The 21,292-nt window shown below is 43.8% G+C and overlaps 1 protein-coding gene across 1 annotated transcript in view; it reads right to left on the bottom strand.

Annotated features, from left to right (window-relative positions):
* Positions 1-3,337: 3,337 nt before the first annotated feature.
* pdzd8 (PDZ domain containing 8) overlaps positions 3,338-21,292 on the bottom strand; it is a 41,095-nt gene continuing 23,140 nt past the window's right edge. Inside the window, exons 4-5 of the mRNA XM_085427299.1 lie at positions 6,324-6,486; positions 3,338-6,224 (exon numbers count right to left, since the gene is read on the bottom strand). Coding sequence (XP_085283425.1) covers positions 3,877-6,224; positions 6,324-6,486 — 2,511 coding nt within the window. The 3' untranslated portion in view covers positions 3,338-3,876. The remainder of the gene's footprint in view (positions 6,225-6,323; positions 6,487-21,292) is intronic.

Raw genomic sequence — 21,292 nt, forward strand, 5'->3', positions numbered from 1 at the left:
GATGGCAAGCTACATTGTAGCCACAGCCACCCTGGGGCACACTGACAGAGGCGAGGCTGCCTGACACTGGCGCCACCGGGCCCTCTGACCACCACCAGTAGGCAACGGGTGAAGTGTCTTGCCCAAGGACACAACGACCGAGACTGTCCAAGCCGGGGCTCGAACCGGCAACCTTCCGATTACAAGGCGAACTCCCAACTCTTGAGCCACGATCGCCCCATAAGTGAGAAGTTATCGATGTATTTGATTGGAAACGAGTCTACAGCCTCGCTGCTAATTTCACACTATGTTCAATCCGTTGCACTTTGTTATTAGACTGTTTTCCAGTCATTCAAGCATCATTTGCAAATGTTTAATCAGACTGTTTCTTACTGTCGATCACTTAAAACTGTCAAGTTATCTTTGTGACTCAGTTCAATGAAAATTTTAATGAATTAATTAAATATGTGACTTAAAGGCAAAATGAAGACATTTAAACTCAAATTCTAAACTTAAAGGATCATTTGAAAAACCTTTTAGAGGTTTTAAAGAATTGTTTAAGACATTAATGGGTTATTTTGGGGGTTAACCTAGTGCAACCAAAGAATACAGCAAAGGTACTGAGACATGGCGTCAGGCCACTCGTATACGGTAAATGAAAGGCTTGCACTTGGAACTTAAAAACTTTCTTGGGTTTCAAAGAACAACTTCTAAAAAACTTCAAGAGGAAACTACTGCAGCGTAGAGAAGGGGACCTTATTTCTGTCTCCATGAACTCTTTCAGCGTAGCTTTGTACTATTCACAGCTCAAAGTAGCTTTCTCTTTGAACTGTGAATATTTCCACATTAAGAAGCTGCTGTCAAGTGTTTTCACAGGTTAGTCTTATTCTGTATGTCTGTGAAGGAACGTCTCTTTCAGACAGCAAAAAAGGCCATGAACAACTGTATTACACAACTTTGGCTCTTTGCAGACATCAGCACAGACAGCATGCTAACGGTAAGCTAGCCAAGACTGAAGTGAATGCAGGCTGCAGCATTCACAGCCCAAACTTCAACACAAAGAGCAGTGTTGAGTAGTCAGTCTCCGTTTCTAAAGCACAGTCACTGTTGTAATCTTTAAAGTCTGTGCAGGTTTTGCTTTGTGTTCATGCTTAAATACTGAGACAGACACGTGTGTCCTCGTTAGGATAGGGATTTGTGTTAGTGTGTGCGCCTGCAGCCTACAGGTTTATAGTGTTAACTGGTAATTATGTAAGAATGTGTTTCAGGTCATTTTACAGAGAAATGCAAAAGTAATGTAACAAGTAGTGTAACAAATGACGTGCTCCTGGGAGTAATTAAGTAACAAATGCTTTTTGGCAATGGTGGTCACTCCCAATGTGGAGCCAACGAGAGCTCGATGAGAATCGAAAGGAAAGTTCGACAAGTGATATTGAGAATGGAACGGCTTTAAAACAGCCTTTCACACTGCCATTGGTCCCGATTGGTAAATGTAGCTTAGCTCTTCCTAAAACACCCTCTTATATGTTCCCTTTCTTTGACCTCACGCTGAGCCAACAGCAGAACAATCGATCTGAAACTGAGCACTTAGAGCAACGTAAAGGCTGAGGTTTTGATGCACATAAATACATACATGCACTTTTCCTACTGTGTGGCAATTTTAGCACAGAAGTCAAACTGTACAACGTTGTCATCATACATATTCACACTGGTCTTTGCATGTAGCGTCATAGGTGCACCTCTCATGAAAACAGGCCTAACTGAGCAGCTTTCCCATCCATAGATGGTCCTGGTTTCTGTGGGAAATATGGTGTTGGCTTTAAGCCACTACGTTTCCAAATTCAATCTGAATACACCGTGCTAGTAGTGTCATAGCTAACTTTTGGTTTTGGCCTTCCAAGTGGAACTTCTTGATAGTAAAATAAAGCTTTTTGTGACGCTGAGTTCACTACAAAGGCTGAACGATGGTGTGCCGGTCATCACGTGAAGACTTGCATCAATGTTACTGTCATAAGCCCCGAGTTTCTCCTGACGCATTAATCAATAAGTGTTGGTTCGAAATAACTTGGGCACAGAGAAAAAGCGTTTTGAACGTCTGTGTGAATGAAACTGGTAGTAAAGAGCGTTTTTTTAGCGCTCAAGCAGAGAAGCAACAACACGATGAACCAATGGGAGTTCATGTGATTTTGTTTATTTAGCGTATGTACAATAAAGCTTCATCACACGAGGCTTTCTCAAAAAACAACATCCGTCATACATACACACAAAAAACACACCATCTCAATCTGCTCAAAGCAGTGGTCAAAGCAGTGGGCGGAGCTTTTACTCACTGTGGAGTTTCCACGGTGAGGGCTGTGAGTGGGGGCAGAAGCGTGTGAGTTCAGTGGACGAGGAAAAGCAGCAGCAGCGCTTCATAAAACAAATATTGCACAAAGATCAAAAGACAGCTATAGCAACCAGTGTGTCAATATCCACAGCACATAAGCAACAGATTAACCACAGCAGACGGGGACATTTCTGATCTTGTTGGATCTTCAGTCGGTAACACTGGAGTGTGAAGAGCAGATTGTAGGCTCGTCTATGCAGATCTTCACTCGTGGCTTTTGAATAGGTCAGCTTCACTGACTTCACCCATTCACACCTGCTCTCCACTGACAAAGTGACGTTCAACCAGAAGCCACAAGGACACAGAGCGAGTCACAGGTGAACATCAGAGACCAACTGCTGTCAGCAAAGATGAAACATTCTCATAGTCACAACAGTGAAGAGGTTTGCCTTTACACCTGCTGCTCCTGTACTTCATTCACTGCAGTGTTTTAGCTCCTCATAACTTACACATGAAGTCTATTTAACAACAAAAGGCTTCTTCTATTCGAGCGTTTCATACAGTACATCTCCTTCTATAGCATCACATGACATGTCACAAGGACTGTGTTCAGGGTTACGGGCAGATTTCCCCAACACGCAGATGTCTTCTTGTTCTCAGCAGCTGTAAACAGTGAATGAAGATCATGGCGCTTTGGGAGCTATAGCTGTTTTTTGACACAGTCAAACAGACTTAATGCTCAGCATTTTAAAGGACGGAGGGAGGGTGGTGCCAAACAGCTGTGTACAGACACAACGTGGAAAAGAACAGACATTCGTTTGGAAACAACTTAAAGGCAAACAATCAGGATCAAACCAGGTGTGGATTGAAAACACAGGTGCTAAAGCGGTTTCAACATCACACAGGCTCCCGGCTCACATTCAGAGATCATGTCTCTCTCACACTTACCAACAACGTGCCACAGAACCGCTGTGCACACCGGAGGAATGTTCTCAACGAAATATAACATTTACAGAAATATTCATAACTCGATGGGATCATCTTGCACCCAGGGACATTTAAAGAACAATAAAATAAAAACAACAGATTGTCTGAATACAGACCAACCAATCAAAACACTGAGGAAAACAATATATAAACGACACATGTGCAGAAGTGAAACCCCACCGATCGCTGTGATAACTCAAACATTTTACAAAAGAAAAATCAGGACTGCTCGCAGGATCCTTCAGCCAACAATACAAACCCTTGTTGCTCTTCATGTTTCATAATTGTTCTCCAAAATAAAAGGTAAGACAGCAACCTGCATTAAATGCATACAGTGACATTCTCAGGTCGCAGGAAACCAAAGGGATCAATGTGTAGCTGGCGTTCGATAACTCACGTGCAACTTTCATTCTTCCCTTTAAAAACCTCACGCATGGAAATCAGTAGATCAATAGCGGCTTTACCGTACGGTCCTTGTAAGGAACGGCCTTGAAACTATTTTCATTTTGACATGAAAAAGGAAACAAACAAATTACAGGTGACGCTCGACGCCCACATCCCCGTATTTTAAATGCAGTCTTATTTTAGTGCAGAGCCTCCACACAGATCTGCTCTTCGGTAATGTCGTCCAGCAGCGGCACATCTACGGGGCTGCACATGTCGCTGTCGTAGACCTCTGTCCCCAGGAGCGCCTCTTCCTCCAGACCTTCTTCTTTGCCCTTAAAGCCTCGCTGCTCTGAAGGAGAAGTGCTTTCCACCGACTCCAAGTCCTCGATCCCTGCGCGGTAGTGAATCATGAGCAGGGTGAGGGCCTGGAGTCTCTCCCCTGACTTGGCCAGGGCAGTGCTGATAAGGGCCTTGCGGCGTGCATCTGTGGCTTCCCTCTCCTCCAGCAGAAGGGTGTTATTGTGCTCCAGCTCCTGGTCAATTTCCTGTTGCAGTTTGTCCAGCATCAACTCCAACTTCTGGGAGCGCTCGTCTGTGGGCAGCCCCCGGTAAAGGTCGCGACCTATCTCCTTCACAGCTATGAACACACTGTCGTCCAGCCCGCCCTCCTTACGTACCAGTTTACTGCTCCCACCGCTTCCAGCTGGCTGCTTTGAGGGGCTGGCACCACTGGTGTACGTTTCAGTATCGCTGCTTTCATTGTCAGATGTGTTGGGGGTATGTTTAGGCGAGGGCTCCACCGCTCCCGGCACCACGTCGGCTACCTGTTCGGTAAACCGAGCCTTGGGCACCTGGCGAAGGTTAAGCAGACGGGAGCTGGTGTTGATAATGTGGCGAGTTAGACCCGTGGTGGCGCGGTTTATGGTGGATTTGGCTTCGAGGTCAGCTCCACGGCGTTCGGCTGTGGCCACACAAAAAGGATTTTCAGTGAGGCACTTCTCCTGGCACTTTTTGTGGCAAACATAGGCGCAGACCATGCACTGAGAGGCTGCCTTGGTCCAAACCTTTTTCTTGCAGTACTCACACCAGGTGGGGTTCTGGAACTGTGTGTCCTGGAAGTTATGACGGACCTCCTGCAACTGCAGCGCGCTGTAGGTCAAGTCCTCGCGTGGCGCTGCAGGGACGGGTTCCCTCTCCCTCAGGTCCTCCTCCTGAACACTGCCCTCTGTTTCTCTTTCCACCAGCCCAACTGGATAGTCCAGCTCCCCCTCAGCTAAGTAACAGAAGTTTAAAGTAACATCTCCATAACACAGCTTCTCATTGAAACCTTTGTGGGTGCTGAGACTGCGTAATGCAGTGCGACTGACGTTAGCTCTGGGCTCTGGAGCCCCCAACCTGAAGGTGCTCTGGTACTCTCCTGAAGATGTGGCCATACATTCCAGAGCTATGTGCTCCAACTGGAGGCTCACATGACCCAGGCATATCAGACTGCCCAGTTTAAAGGGATCTTTGCACCACAGGGCCACATTAAGGTATTTATGGTTGCTCTCTACCTCAAACACCACAGATGCCTTGGACCAGTGTGCCGTTTGGTTACGAAACATGGTTTCTGTGGATTCCCACAGGGAGTGGTCCTCTACACTGTCCCGTGTACTGGAGGAGCTCTCCGATGCTTTGTCCTTTGCTTGATCGGCCTTGCTGCTGCTGCTGGTCACAGTTGATGGAAGTACCTCCTCACTCATGTCCGTTGCCTTGCTGGACTGTTTCGCCTCCGTTTGTTTGACGCATGCCTTCTCGGTGGCAGACTTGTCCTCACCGGGTCCAGCGCGCTGAACCTTTTCTGGAGACTTTTCTGAAGCACTGGTCGTCTTAGTAATGGAAGGAGCAGCGGTGACATTAGCAGCTGCAGAATCCACACTTTCCAAAAGGCTCGTTTCGGAGGATGCCGACGTCAACCTTATCTGCGGTCGTGGTGGAACTGGAGGGCGGGAAGGGGGAGGTGGGGGAGGGACAGTAGGGCGTTGCAGAACTTCCCCTGGATCACTACTGGTCTTTTGTGGGGAGGGCTTTGGTGATTCTTTGGGCTGGGGCTTTAGTGGTGACTGGAGACCCACCAGGTTTAACTTGCGGTTGAGGATGGGTGATATAGTACCAAGAGGCTTAGAAGCCAGGTTGGCTACAGTCCTTTTGGGGCTTTGGTTTACTGTAAGTAAGAAATCCTCCTTGGTCTCACTGATAATTGTGGCACTGCTATTTTGCCCAGCAGTGCCACCGCTAGACTTGGATTCCACAATCAACTCTTCAAACTCAGAGTCTACGTCTTTGCTGTCAGACAGGTCAGAAAGGGTGCTGATGGGGGCTGGCTCTTCCTCATAACCTGCTTGCTGGGACATGAAACCAATTTCTTCAAGTCCTTCCTGCAGAGCTGCCGGGTTTCCCAAAGAGGGAGTCTGATGACGTACTGGTCTCTCGTAAAGTACCAACACCTTTTCTCCGGCCTGCTTTAACAGTTTTGGTACCTGAACCGAGGACGTCACTTTAACACCTGTTAACGAGAAAAGAAGAATGAGATCATGCAAGTTTCAAATTAGAAGTGCAAAGAAACGAATGTTTCATGTTAGAAAGTAACACAAACACCTCGGACCTCCAATTTCAATGAGACGATCACCCTTTTGCAGCTCTGCCAAAGCTGCTGGGGAGTTGGGCAAAACTGTCTCGATGCAAACATGCACTGCATCGCCCTCACTGGCAGTGACGTGCCTGAACGTCATCCCCACACTGCCACATGTCCCCTTGATAATCTCCGTCTGATGCAAGAGAGAAAGAAGGAAAAAAAGCACATTTAAGACTACGACCGACTAGTGGTTAAAAGTCACAAACGTTTACAAATGTTTAACTTTGTATAGTAATGCAGTGTGAGAGAGGTTTAATGTAGTCATACGCTGTTTTGGAAGAAAGTGTAAATAATTAGGTCTGAGAAATAAAAAATATTGCAAAAATGAATTAGTTTGTTTTTTGAAGCTCCTTCCAATGAGTCCGAGTTAGCAGGTTACTGTGTTTGAAACGGTCACAAACAGCGTCTTGAATAATCCGACCCCATCTTTGAGACCTGATGGGCACCTAAACCGAGCACTGTTGAGCACAGTGGGTGCCCCCACAGGTTTAAAACTTTCCTTTTTGCTACAGCATAGAGTTAGGGCTGGATCTCTGAAGCTTAGGCTGCTGGGGGATTCCCATGATGCACTGAGTTTTTCTTCTTCATTCATTTTTAATCAATCTTTTTGTTAAACCCACTAAATTAAAGCTGAAAGCCTGCACTTCAACTCCATCCTAGTTGTTTTATTGAAACTTGATTGTGGTAATGTACAGAACCGATGGTAGAAAAAAGCTGATATTTTGTGACCTAACTGGATGTTCCAGGATGAAAGAGCAGGTGGAAAACACATGAAGAGACCCATGTCTGGTTTACAGAGAACAATAAAGGGGGGCTGACACGATGTGAGCAGACTGAGACAAACGACTGTAATCTCCCTGCTGTGGATTTGTTACAGTTCTGCTGGAAGGCAGTGAGTGAGTTGGTGCTGTCCATGAATAAGCATCTGATCTATATAGTCTGCACAGTTGGTTAAGGTGCACATGAAGTCAAACATCACATTATATACTGTTTATAAAAACTGATCCATTCTCTTTATGTCAAATGTTTCTTATTTTAAAATTTCTCATTATACGGGATAAGTAAGCTTGACATTTTAAACCTCTCCATTTTCATTCATCACACAACTGCGGGAAGCAGAGTCAGCACTGATGCTTCCCAGCACCAACCAGCAGAGCGTACTGCAGGAGTCGGCATGGCCCCCTGCCTGGGTGGGTGTCCTCCAAGTACTCTGCTTCCCCTCAGCTACACTAACTGGTGTTTCTAAATGATCTACCCAACATACAGTGTGTTTAAACAGAATAAAGAGCGACATGTTAGCGTGTAGCTGTCAGTGTGTGCGTATTTGCCTGCACCATTGTGTCGCACATTGATAAAATCTGGAGCAGGACTCCAGTCATGCATGGGGCTGGGAATAATTCAGCTCAGTGTGAGAGTCTTCATTGTGCTTCATTAATGGGCTCACTGGCTTCCTTTCTCGTCTGCCTCACAAACAGCATCACCACTTGCTTCCTGTGTGTGTAGTTGTATTACTGATATGTTGGGTACAATACAGTTCCATTTGGGGAGAAAAAGAGGTTCCCGGCGAAGTGAATCGTGGAGAAGGGTAAGTAGTGGACACGATCTGGTCTCCAGGAAATGAAGGTAAGTTAATGTAATGTTCTCTGAAATGATTAAAAAAAGATTGAGTGTGTGTCTCAAGATTTAATCTGATCTGGCCATGTTGAAGACTATAACACTGCAGAGTCAACAGGTTGCTGCAGGCCAAAATGAAGACGTTAACCCAGCACATCCTACAGGCACCTACTGCATAACACATGATCAAAAATGCACTAAGTGTGCAACTGTGAGTCATGCTCATGCTAATGAGAATTACAAAACGATTCAATGACTGATGTTTATATGAATACAGGCGTGTTTACTTTTGGTTTTCTACACTCTTATGAAGAGTAGGTTTTAATAAACACATTACCAGCTGTACAACGTTATAAAACTGGTCTGGTTGTGCTTTGAGGTAGGAGCCAAAAAGGGTGTAGTTTGTGGGTGTGATCACCCATGTGTACACCTGTGAGCATGGACGCGCTTGTTTTTATAAGGTTCCTTCATGTAACGATCTGCTAGGGAGTGTGGGGGGGCCACAGCCCCGTCCTCCAGGGCATGAAGCAGGTATGGAGGAGATCAAGACTCCAGACATCCAGAGGCCCCCAGAACACAAGGCTCCTACCTCAAAGCACACTGTGCGCTGTCGATCTTATGTGCTGCACAATAATGTTTAATATTTTGTATTTACTGTTATATTCCCATATATCATCGTGATGTTGTTTATTGTATTGCTCTCATTTTCTTCTGCTTGTTTTATTTTTTCTTTCTCAACAGGTGATCCAGATGATCGATATATGCATTTTTTTGTCTGCTTATTTAGTTGGTTTTTGTTTTTTGCCCTTTATCCCTGTCCCTCTTCTCCGCTGTTTTCCCCCCCCTCTTCCTTTCTCCCTTTTCTTTTCCTCATTCAAGTCTGTCCCGTATCTAGCAAGTGAAAATAAAAAATAAATAAAATAAACAATAAAAGGTGAATCAAATAGACCATTACGGCAAGGCTGGGATGGTCCATTTGGTAAAGTAAATCCGTTGGGCATCTTTTTTCGCCTTTAGACAACAATTCTGATGGCAGAAGAACCAAACGGGACAGGCAAAAATAAATAAATAAATAAAAAAAATAAAATAAAAAAAGAATTCTGGTTGTGCTTACTGACCTCAACCGATTTTATGTGCTACACGGTGCTCAAAAATATTTTAATATGACTTTGGTGAGCTACGAAGCCGCACCGCTTGATGGACTGTTGGAGCATTACGGCTACCGTAGTCAGGAGCCTTGGAGAGGAATCTGGGTCCTAAACTCTGTCGCTTCAGGTCCCAAAGTCAAACAAACACTGCAGCATCACTGAGAGTTAAAAACGGTCTAAATTCTTTCATCTGTAATAAAATGATCAGCGTTGCTGCTTTACCAGGTGTAACAATTAAGTTTAACATCCAGGCATCCATGAAAACAGGATTTATTACATTTAACAGAGTTAGAAGTTAGCAGGGAGTTAGCTCGCTAGCTTCCACCTAAGCATGACATACCATGTTCTGACTGAGAGATTTCTGAAAAAATTCAAACGTACAGCTCTGTTATCACTTCCAACATAAATGAAGACAGAAAACTAAACAGCAGTGACGTTTGTAGGGTTACTGAAGTTGGGCTAGCTGGTATATAATGATGTGCTACGTGATCGCTAGCGACACTGCTATGTTAGCATAAACACAGTGAAGCTGGAGGATGAACAGTAACTTCTTTTCACTCGATAAAAGTTAACGTGAAGGTTCCCGATGGTTAGAGACAAATGTAATCGCATGGCAGGATGCTGTAAAGGGACCAAACTTCAGCAGGAGAACAACTGAGATAATCCATCCACAATACGAGGTTAGTCATTCATATACTGCAACAACATGGGAATAGAGCAGCTGTGAGAGAATTCAGCATTAATGAATCAATGGTACAGAAGTGGAGGAAGCAAGAAGAATGAGTTTAATAAAGTTAGACTTATCTGACTGTCTTGTTTAATGCGCCTTACGTATAAGAAAATATGGTAGTTGTAATGTGTGTCTATGAATGATAAAATAATTTCACTTCATTTAGACAACATTTATATATCACTAAGGTATTAACTAACAACTCTGCAAACACAGTGGCTGACTGTTTTATTTATTATCTGCTGCATGATACACTGGCATACGGCGGGGAGGGGGCGGGACTTCAGGTTCTGAAAGGTGAGAGTAGGTGATGAGGAGCAGCCTTGTAGCTGTGTGTATACAGCTGCTGTACCAATGCCTACAATAGATTTGAAGGAGAACACAAGTCCATCCTGCTCAAGTGCAAATACACACACACACACACACACACACACACACACACACACACACACACACACACACACACACACACACACACACACACACACACACGCGCAGTCACTGTCACTCATATGCACCCAATTATACAGCAGCACAAAGGCCCAGTGCTAATATTAGCTCGTTTTCAAGACATAAATCTGCAGTTTCATTTGTTTAAAAAACAAAACCCTCCTAAACCTGTTCTATTAGTTTGTATTTAAATACAGTGACCAAGTGTAGAAGGAGAAATTGAATATATGAACATAAGAGTAAGTTTACTGCAAAGTCAGCCACATTTAAAATGTGAAGGATTCATGGTCTTATAAACATGGTTCACATGGAAGTCAAACTTGGGAACCTCTAGCCCAGGGGCGTCCAACTCCAGGCCTCGAGGGCCGGGGTCCTGCAGGTTTTAGATGTGTCCTTGATCCAACACAGCTGATTTGAATGGCTAAATCACCTCAACATGTCCTGAAGTTCTCCAGACGCCTGGTAATGAACTCATTTTATTTAGGTGTCGTGACCCAGGGTGAGATCTAAAACCTGCAGGACACTGGCCCTTCAGGCCTGGAGTTGCCACCCCTGCTCTAGTCCATATTTGCCATAGATATTCCCACACAATATCCCAGGCACTTTGCTGTGTCCATCAGTGTACGATGTCCCAACTTACATGCTACATGTGGGGGACCTGACTGCTCTATGAACCTGGTGCATAATAAAAAAAAAAAAAAAATCAAAAAAAAAAAAAAAAAAAATCACACAGTCTTTGTTTACACAGTCAAAATGTAAACAAAGACGCTGTGCGTAATAAGCTTCTACTCTACGTAATTCAGCTTCTACTGCGTGACTGACAGCCTGGAGTTTGAAATCCACTTCGTAAACACGTCTCTGAACAGGTGCCATTTATGGTCCTTATACACACACAATACGCTAATATTACGTTGAAGCACAGTACGTATCACTCCGCGAGGCTCCTCGGTAGCCGTTAGTGATGGGATTTCCGGCTCTTTTTAGAGAACCGGCTCTTTCGGCTCTGAACCGGCTCTTCAGGTTGTTTTGTTGCTTTAATTAATTTATTATTAACAATAATATAAAATTATGCACAAAAGGAATTACTAATGTGTAAAAAAAAAAAAAAAAAAGTGGTTTTATTTATACATGTTTATATATAAATATATGCAGTGGCCCCTAGAGACAAAACACATACAAACTCCAAAACACATTTCTAGCATAAGTGATGTAGGTAGCTCTGAACTTCCAAAACAGAGCTACCTAGATCTCGTAAATTACACAATTGAAAGCATGAAAGCATATGTGTATTTGTGTATTTATACACAAGCATTCATATATAGTCAAATAAAAAATAAAAAAAGTTCATTTTCCTGTTATTACCACACACCAAATCCGGTCGTTGGTACTTGCTGGCTTGTGTAGTCACTAGGTAACAAAAGCTCAACACTGCCCCCTAGCATCCTGGAGCACTTCTGTTGTGTTTTGTACGTGTTTTGAGTTTTTATGTGCTTCGGAGTTTGTACGTGCTTTGTCTCTAGGGGCCACCATAATTATACTTTTATTTATTCACTCCACATAAAATGTAATAAATAAATCATATAATACAAAAATCAACTATTCACATTTCAACTTTTCACTATTTAAATTTTCAGCTTTTTCCTTTTAAACAAATTTAAAGTGAAACAACACAAAACACTGCAAACCACAACACAATTAAATATAAATTAAAATATGAAAACAAAAAGAAGATGCACATTCTCTGTCATATGGACCTGCATGAATAAACTTTCTGAATCCTTTATCATCTGCAACTGAAAATAGTTGTGGGTGATTACTATACCTTTCTAATGTGACGTTGTTGTCCCTGCTCTCTCTCTCTCCCTCCTGCTCTGTTCCTGTGCTACTGAGTGTAACTACCGCCCCTCCCCCCTCTGCCCAGCGTAAAGCACAAGGCTCGCACGCGGAGTGACGCGGGAAGAAAGTGGAGAGAGAGGGCGAGAGAAAGAAAAATAAAAAAAAAAAAAAAACACGGCTCGCGATAAGGAGCCGGCTCGCGTCGTTCACGTCAAAGATCCGGCTCTAAGAGCCGTTCCGTTCGCAACCGACCCATCACTAGTAGCCGTAATGCTCTGACAATCCATCGAGCGGTGCAGATCCGTAGCTTAGCAAAGTTGTACTAAAACATTTGACAGATTGCTGAGCGCTGTGTTCCACATTACATCGGTTCGCGGCCATCAAGCACAACCAGAATTCATACAAAAGGTACACCGTCAACTTTTGAGAGAATGAAAGGATTCCAGGCTGTGCAGATGGTGTTAGTATGCTTAGCTCGTTAGCGTGGTCAGCTCGTTAACACGTTGACGCCGTCCAGCCCCACGCATGGGGCGATGCGCAGTAACTCGTTAACGGAGATTTGCCGTGTCCATCTTGTCGCTGCCTGCAGGTGAAGCGATGGGGGAGGAGGGGGAGCTGTGTTCAGTGAAGGAGGGGCGAGGCCGAGTAACGTTGCGTAAAGACAAAAGTGGACGAAAGAGAGGCAAACTTGTGGTTCCACAACTATAATTATAACGTAACATAGACTATATCGATATAAAGGATATTGTCACATCTTATATCTCGTATAAAAATATATCGATATTTTTAAAAACTCGATATATCGGCCAGCCCTACAACAAACTGTCAGGATCAGCCTGATATTATTTGTATCCCACAGTAACTTTACTGTATGGGGAGCTAACACCTCCAAAATGTCAGGAGTAGTTAGTCATAAGAAGTGTTTGTGAACTAAAAATCAAGACTGTGGGATCCTGTTGGTCCGTGGTTTGGAGAGCCCAGCGCTGCTCCCGATGGAGGGGAAGCTAATTCTGTCGGGGAGACCTACCTTGGCACTTGTGCAGGTGAAGCCAAATGCAGGATGTGCTTCATCATATGTTCTAGTGTTTGGCTTGGTTTGGAAACATATTTGGCGATGCTTCATTTCTGCTTTGCTTTTTTTCTTTTCTTCTTCATACCGCGCCTCACAGTTACACTTCAGCTCTATAAATATAGAGTTGGGTGCATTGGTCAAACACTCTGCTCCAGGTATACAACAGCCAACAGAAAACACTTCACATAGGTAAATTTACTTCATTCGTTTAATGAGTACAAGCCACACAACCCTGTACTACCCTAACAATGCAACTCAGACTGGAGACACCACAGTCATCGTCTGCAGGCCAGTTTCCTGACAACATACAGGAGCAGTAATGAAAGCCAGAGTCACTGCATCAGACGCACCGTCATCGTTTCTGTGTCGTCTTTACTTTTCAAGAGAAAACATTGACGCCCTCAGTAAGTCACTGCTCAGTATAGAAGCAGGCAGGTCGAGTCAGTCACTGGACCAGAACACAAGACTTGCTTAAGTCGCAAAAATTCTACTTAAAAACAAGCAATGCATTACATATATCAATGGGCCAATTAGCCTGTCGCTTGAGGGCAGAGATGCTGGTGTATGGGCTGAAGTAACCTTAGCTCTCTGTATAAAGCATCCATCCATGTAAATTGTTGATTTCAATAAAATTCTTGACAATTACGGGGTGAACAAAGTTCAATAAAAAGTAATATATGGATGCTTTCTCCTCTGACTTCTGATAGAAGGTATCTTCTGTAAATTTCAGAGTTTAATTGCTGTGCAGAGGTAGTTGCTCTGAGGGCTGAGCAGCAGTGTCTAAACTAACCTTGTTAACATCGACTAAGACAACAAGTAGCTCCCGGTTTCTCGTCTCTGAGCAGGAAAGACAAACAAAGAACATCACAACCCTCAGCTGGATACATGTAAATGGAGCAATTCACCATCTATTCTAGAAATCCTGCCTCTTTTATCTACACTGCCACAGAGAACAAATGAAAGGTTAATATGTTCAAATGGCAGCTTTCACTGCTTTAAAGTCGTCGCCTTTACCTGCAGGACAGAAACCCAGACAAGTCTTACTTTGATCTATGAATAAAACACTCACTTTGATAAGACATCTATTACACAATGGTGTATATCATAGGCCTCCTGCAACAAAGAGTCCATACAAATAAATTGGATTTTTTATTTTTATAAAAGACTACGTTTTAAATTACAAAAGAGTAAAATGAAGACATGCTATGAGAGTAGGTTTCCATGCTTAGACAAATCCCTACAAAAGTATTTATATTTAGCTCATTAAATGTTATATGGATAAAATTAGAGAGCCCAAACTATAGAATAACTATATCCTCAAATATAGGAAGGCCGTAGCTCAGCTGGTAGAGCGGATCACCTACTCACATCTTCGATCCCACGCTCCTCCAGTCTACATGCCAAATATCCTTGGGAAAGATACTAACCCCATGTTGCTCTCCGATGCGTCCATCGGAGCGTGAATGCGAGTGAATGTTAGATAGAAGCACCTTAGATAAAGTGCTTGTGTGAATGGGTACAATTGCGTGGATGCACGAGTTGTATAAAGCGCTTTGACAGTAGAAAGCGTTATATAAGAACCAGTCCATTTCAAAGGTTCATGCAAAGCAAAGCCCCTACAAGCAACCCATTCAAAGGGTGGCCCAGGAGCAACGTCTGCCTGTGGCCCTGGCAGAAACAGCATAGTGCAGACGCAACACACCTAGTAGCCTAGCAATATTCAACCCACAGTGCACCATCTACTACACACAGATCAATGCTGATGGTTTCTAAAGATCACAACTTACAAAGGCACCACAATGACAAACAGCTTCCTGCAAAAGAGTTTCCCTGCATCTACAACCAGAGGTGCACTACCACGGCGAGGTCATGTGCAGCTCAGACAGCGCGTCCCGCTGTGTTTGCGAAGAAGATCCAGCGTTTGTCAGACTCTGAAACAGTGAAAGGCTGCATGCTGGCCATGGTGGATGAGGGGATAAATGATGACGATGTATAAGTGAGCGTGACGTCTGCTATTAAGGACAGTTCAAATATTCACAGGGTTAAAACTGTGGCGTCAGACGTGTTTGAAATGCTGATAGATAACCTGAAGAAAACTGATGTAAAGTCTGTAGCAGTAGATGAGTCCACAGACACAACTGATAACGCACAGTTGTGTCGTGTTTTTCATGGCTTACTGCCGTTAGCGGGACACACAACTGGCGAGATAATGTTTGAGAAAATTTCAGCTTTTTCGAGGACAGAGGTCTGGATATGAAGTATGCTTGTGACGGATGGAGCTCCACCCATGGCAGTGAAGTGAGCAGTTTGGCAGCACCGTGGTTGGTGCTGATAACCTTACACTGCACTGTCCATCAGACGGCGTTGTGTAAGTAAGCACAGAGCTCAAAACGGACAGCGTGATTGGTTAAGGCGGAGCCTCCAGCACCACTTATTCCGCATGCTGCTCTCAGAAACGTCTGCTGAGCACCGTGACCTGCTACTGCACAATGATGTCAGGTGGTGTCCAAAGGCTGGAGCGTTTCTGTGACCTCAAAGAGGAGATCGCAACTTTCCTCTGCAACAGCAGGCAAAAGAACCAGAAACACACTTGAATCGCATACAACAGCTTCATGGCCAGTGTCGGCTTTCTGAGCGACACACTCAAACAGCTGAATGACCCCTTCAGCAGAAGGGGACTAATCGGCCAGAGCAAAGGAAGCGGTCCTTCCACTGACGAGGGGAAGTTCATCCTCGAACTTGTAGCCATGGCACAGGATCTTCGCACCAACGGACCAGTAAAGTTTTGGACTGATGTCCATACACACCAGCGTCTTAACGTTAAGAATGCAGCCGTCGTCATCCTCAGTGTGTTTGGGTCAGCGTGCACATGTGAATCGAACTTTTCACTCAATGAAAAGCAGCTCTCGTTGCTCACCGACTGACAACACGCTTCACCGCTGCCTTTGGATTGCCAAAACCAACCAAAACACAACCAACCAAAAACAAAACAAACCAAAAACCCCCAAAAAAACTGTCAGTTGTCGCATTAATGATGTCCGGGTAACTGTAGCCTAGATATCAACATATGAACTGAAGCCATGCCTAATTACAAGCACAAAGCTGTGCTCTGAGCGTGCAGCCGTAAATGTTGCATTCATGTGTTACTGCTGTGGGTTTGTGCACTGATAGGGTTCATTGGTCTTTTTTAATTCTGTTGAATGCACTTTAACAAGATATCTATTTTATTTTGAAAGGGAATTATCAAAATGTTTGTTTTTTTATTTCAAATATGAAGAAAAAAGTGTCAGCACTGCCACAGACCTTTACTATTGAAGAAATTCCTACAAGGAGTTGCTGCTTTGGGCTGTCAGACTCTTTGAGATTTAACCTCTGCATTAAGTGTCATTTATATTGTGCAAATTCATAAGGATACTCAAAAGCTAAAAATCATTTGCTGATCCACTTTGAATATACAAAGAAGTCTGAAAATTCAATCCAAAATAAAACAGAAAACCTGAATGGAGTCATGCAAACACTAAAGTGAAGGACGATATTTATAAGGATCTAGAAGAAGAAACAGCCGGTTGCAGACATAATGGCTAAGTTAGACTGAGGCAGCACCTCCTGTCGCCTAGCTGAACGTCTCTTTGGTCTCCAGCATGTCTGGGAGGGTGTGTGCGAGATGGAGATGTGGGGTTGAGCAAATCCTTTTCCTTGTCAGTGCACTGCTTGGTAATTTAATCTAATACCACATGTCAGATCGTTTTGTGTATGGTTATAGGGTACAAGTCGCTGCGAGGCAAGTACGCAGCAATTCCCTGCCACATCAAATTAGCAGCCCCGATGGTGACGAAGGTGGAGTGGGCTGAGGACCAGGCTGCATGGCCAATAGCTGCTCAGGTGTTTACGTGGGTACCTATTAGGATTTTTAACTGTGACGCATATTCTGCAGTACGTGTTCTCAGACACAGTCACACAGGCAAGTGGTAGGTTACAGTCGAAGGACGACTGAACATATTCTCTCTAAGATAAGGGCCTTACATGAACCCGTGGGGACTTTTTTAAAGGGTTAGCTGATGCACCAAGAGGTGCTTAGATGAAACTGGATTGTTTTTCAAAGCATTTGTATGTATGTACATTTAGTGAGACTATTTCGTTTAACCTCCTAGGACCTGGCGTCCACATATGTGGACATCACATTTTGGGTTATTTAGACCAAAGGGCCTGATATCCACTTACGAGGACATTATACTGCTACTGGTCTATAGAAATTTTAAACAAAGATCCTCATATGTGGCTCTTATTTTTCTTAGAAGCAAAAATCGGGTTTAAAAAATAAATAAAATCTGGTAATTCTTTGTTTTTACATTCATCAGGTCCCAATCAGCCCAAAGATCAAAGAGAAATAAAAATGCTGCTGTGGAAGAGTTCGGGTCTTAGGAGGTTAATGGTGTATGTGAAATTGTGCGTGTGTGCATGTACATATGTATGCTATGCAAATTTACACAACCCTGTGTGCAGAACACATACTGGGTGTGCATGTGCACAGAACCTCAGCTACCACTGTACACATGTTATAGTCTTTGTATTCTTCTGCTGCTGTGCCTGAGCTGTGGTAACGCACACATTTCCCAATAAAGTCTCATCTTCAATCCTTAAATACACTGAACTCACACATGGTCAGCATTGGAAACAAAGCTGCATTCAGAGTTAAAATAATGTATCACCTGATTCTGATTCAGCTTCTATGCTGAAGGTGGTTCTTTTATGCGTTCATGATTGACTGAGTCCACTCAGCGTATCAACCAACCCCACAACCTAAATAAACTGCTGTTTTGCACATATATGGTGTTGACAGAGTATTGGGTGTAGGGATGGGTACCGGTGTCCGGTGCCATGATGGCACCGGTTCTGACATAAACGGTAGTAACCAGACCGAAAAGCAGCGCACATTTCGGTGCTTTATTTCGGTGCTTTTTTTTCCTGAGCTGTGATACACTTCTAGCCAATCATTTTACGTTTCCGAGGATAGTAGGCGGGGCCAGGTACGTACGTTCTGTTAGAGCAGAGCTACAGATTAAAAATGTCCAAGGCGAAGCGGTCAAAAGTCTGGCTGTACTTCACAGCAAAATATGCAAACTCAGCAGCAACAAGTGCTTTAAGCTGATACTGTGATACTGTCAAAGGAGGTAACACCTCCAATCTGATGAAACAGCTGGCGACGCATAGCGTTTTTTTTAAAAGCCCAGAAATGCGCCGTATTTGATAGCTTGCTGCGAGACCTCACACCGAGCACATCTACTGCGGGTGTGGTGCCTGTTATCGGACCCGGAGTTAGCAACATCCCCAAAAACACGAAGAGGAGAGTCCTGGCCCCTAGCCCTGCCAGTGTAGCAGAAATGATGAGGATGATGATGCAGCAGCAGCCGTTCTTCTCTGCGTGAGTAGCTTCATGTTGTTCGTGTGTAATTTACGTTGAGTAGGCTAACCACGTTATTACATTAATGCATGTAAGGTGAACTAGCAAACATCATCATAGCTACATGTGGCTGTCTTCTTGTTTGATGGCAGATACTCCCTTCACCCTGGCCAAAAAGGCTAAAATGACCAAAGAAAAAGTGGGAAACAGTTAAACATGAGAGGTTTAGGACAAAGTTTGTGTTTTTTTTCCATTGTTTAAGCACTGCTTCCAGCCAAGAGTGATGCCATATATGCCCCATAGCTGCAGAAAAGGCTAACATTGTTATCTTTTTACAAAAAACCAGCTGAACATGAGAGGTTTTTGGACAAAGTTTGTGTTCTCCATTCTTTAAGCACCGGTTTGAGCACCGTTTGAGCACCGGCACCATTTCAAAAGTACCGATTTGGCACCGGTATCGGATAAAACCTAAACGATACCCATCCCTAATTGGGTAGATATTAATTTTTCTCCAGTCTTATGTGATCGCTGTAAACTTTAGTGATATGCATGTGCCGGGCGCCTCGATATGAATTTTCAAGTTGCCGTTTTTTTCATAGGAAGCCAGTTTCAAAAGCTTAAAGAACAAAGCAGTTGTTATGGAGACAGGGGGAAACAAAAAGGTGTTTTGCCTAATTTGCACTTGTATGGAGAGAAACAGTGGTGTGGTCGCCCACGCAGTTTCTTTTTGTAGCACAGTCTTTGTCCTGGCATTGAAAAATAATGATCTATCAAGACTGCTACATCATGCTAGTTGAATAAATGACAACAAAATTCAAACCTACTCTGGCTCAGAAAGGATTAAGACACCACTTCCCTCATTATCAAACTGGCATTTCAGTCCTTCCTTTCCTTTAAGCGCTGATGCTCGGTGCTGCCACTGAACCGCTCTCCTCGGTCTGCTTCAAACGACTGCTCAAATGTCATTTTGCTCCTTGCATCTGTGAGGGCCAATCTGACCGACTGGCCACGTAACATTTACTGGTCATGTTTTTGCATTTGCACATTTTCTCACTTTCTGTCCACGAGCAAAAAAAGGGAACAATCCTTAGTGTCCCTCGCTGCCGGCCCTCTGAAAACAGCTACTTAAAGCCACAAACAGTGATTTGGGGAGGAAGAGCACAATAAATATGTTAGTTTTATCTGGGGCTGCTGCATAAATGCACCCTACATAATATCATTTTTGGTAAGAAGTAGAAACCATAAATATACTTACCATCGCTCTAAATAACACTTACACAGCAGAGGAAAAACAGACTAGCCTACGTCACAGCAGCTGACATGTCTTTGTCGATTCCATACATCAACCCTCTGGACTGTTTGCAGTTATACCAACATGAAATGTGGAATAGGTTACACGGCGGTCTAAACTAATGGTCACCAGGTTTTGCAGAAACCTGCAGATGCACATATGCACAGGTAAAACCAGCCGTGTCCTGATATTTGGGCCGTGTCGTTTTAAACATGCTGTTTCTCCTCAGTGAGCCAACCACTTAAAGCCAAATCTATGACATTTATGTAATTAGATGGCAGGAAGGGAAAATGTCCCAACAGATAAATCCTTTTTTCCTACGTCATCAATTTACAAGCTTCAGATCCAAAAGGAGACCAAACTATTCATTCAGACAACATCTTTATCACATGTCAAATTCTGTATTTGGTGTTTATGGTGAGAAACACCTGCTAGGACATGAATTACCTGTAGTGACGGCTGCCAATTTTAAGAGTCATGACCACTAACAGCTCATTTCTTTGCTATTGAAAGACCTCCAGGATCAGAACAAAATCATTGTAAAGAGTAATATCAACACATCTGTAATATGGCTGCGGCTCTTTGTGTCATGCACGTATTGACTGGTCTATTGAGTTTCTTGCAAGGTAAATGTTTCAGTGGAAAAGCGATAAGTAACAAACAGCTTGTGAGCCCAATCTCTCATGTCTTTAATCAGCCTTTTGCAACATGCAGCCGTTGTCAAATGGAATTAGAACTGGCCATTTCATTGAGACGTGGAAATGGTTGATGAATGCATCACCTGTGTGTGACAGATGTGACAGATGTGACGGCTCCCTCAGCTGCCCTTTGAATATCTAATGGCTGTGCATTTAGACACGGCACACAGTTTGGTTCTTCTCCAGCCTTTGTGCGTTTTTGAGAAGAGAAAACATATCATTACATTGTCTGGTTTCCAGATTTAAAGACCTGCATCGGAGCGAGACACATGACAGCACGTGCAGAATAACCTGACAGTCATTTGGAGAATGTTATACTCAGGCTGGGACACATGCAGTGGATCCTACGAGCACTTACATGTGTTTACTGCACATCAACCAGCCAAAGGATCAGTTTAAATTCATCATCACAGCAGCACAAGAGGACCAACAAGTCGCACAACAGCTGACACCACCGAGCAGACGCCTGCTCAGAGTTATGTGACAAGAGAGAAGACACACAGAGACACACACACACAGACAGACACACACACACACACACACACAGACAGACACACACACAGACACACAGAGACAGACACACACACAGACAGACACACACACAGACAGACACACACACAGAGACACACACACACACACACAGAGAGACACACACACAGAGAGACACACACACAGAGAGACACACACACAGAGAGACAC

Source organism: Rhamphochromis longiceps, linkage group LG13 (genome assembly GCF_057381845.1).
Source record: "Rhamphochromis longiceps isolate RC_006_pf linkage group LG13, R_longiceps_female_GT1.1, whole genome shotgun sequence".
Lineage (NCBI taxonomy): Eukaryota > Metazoa > Chordata > Actinopteri > Cichliformes > Cichlidae > Rhamphochromis > Rhamphochromis longiceps.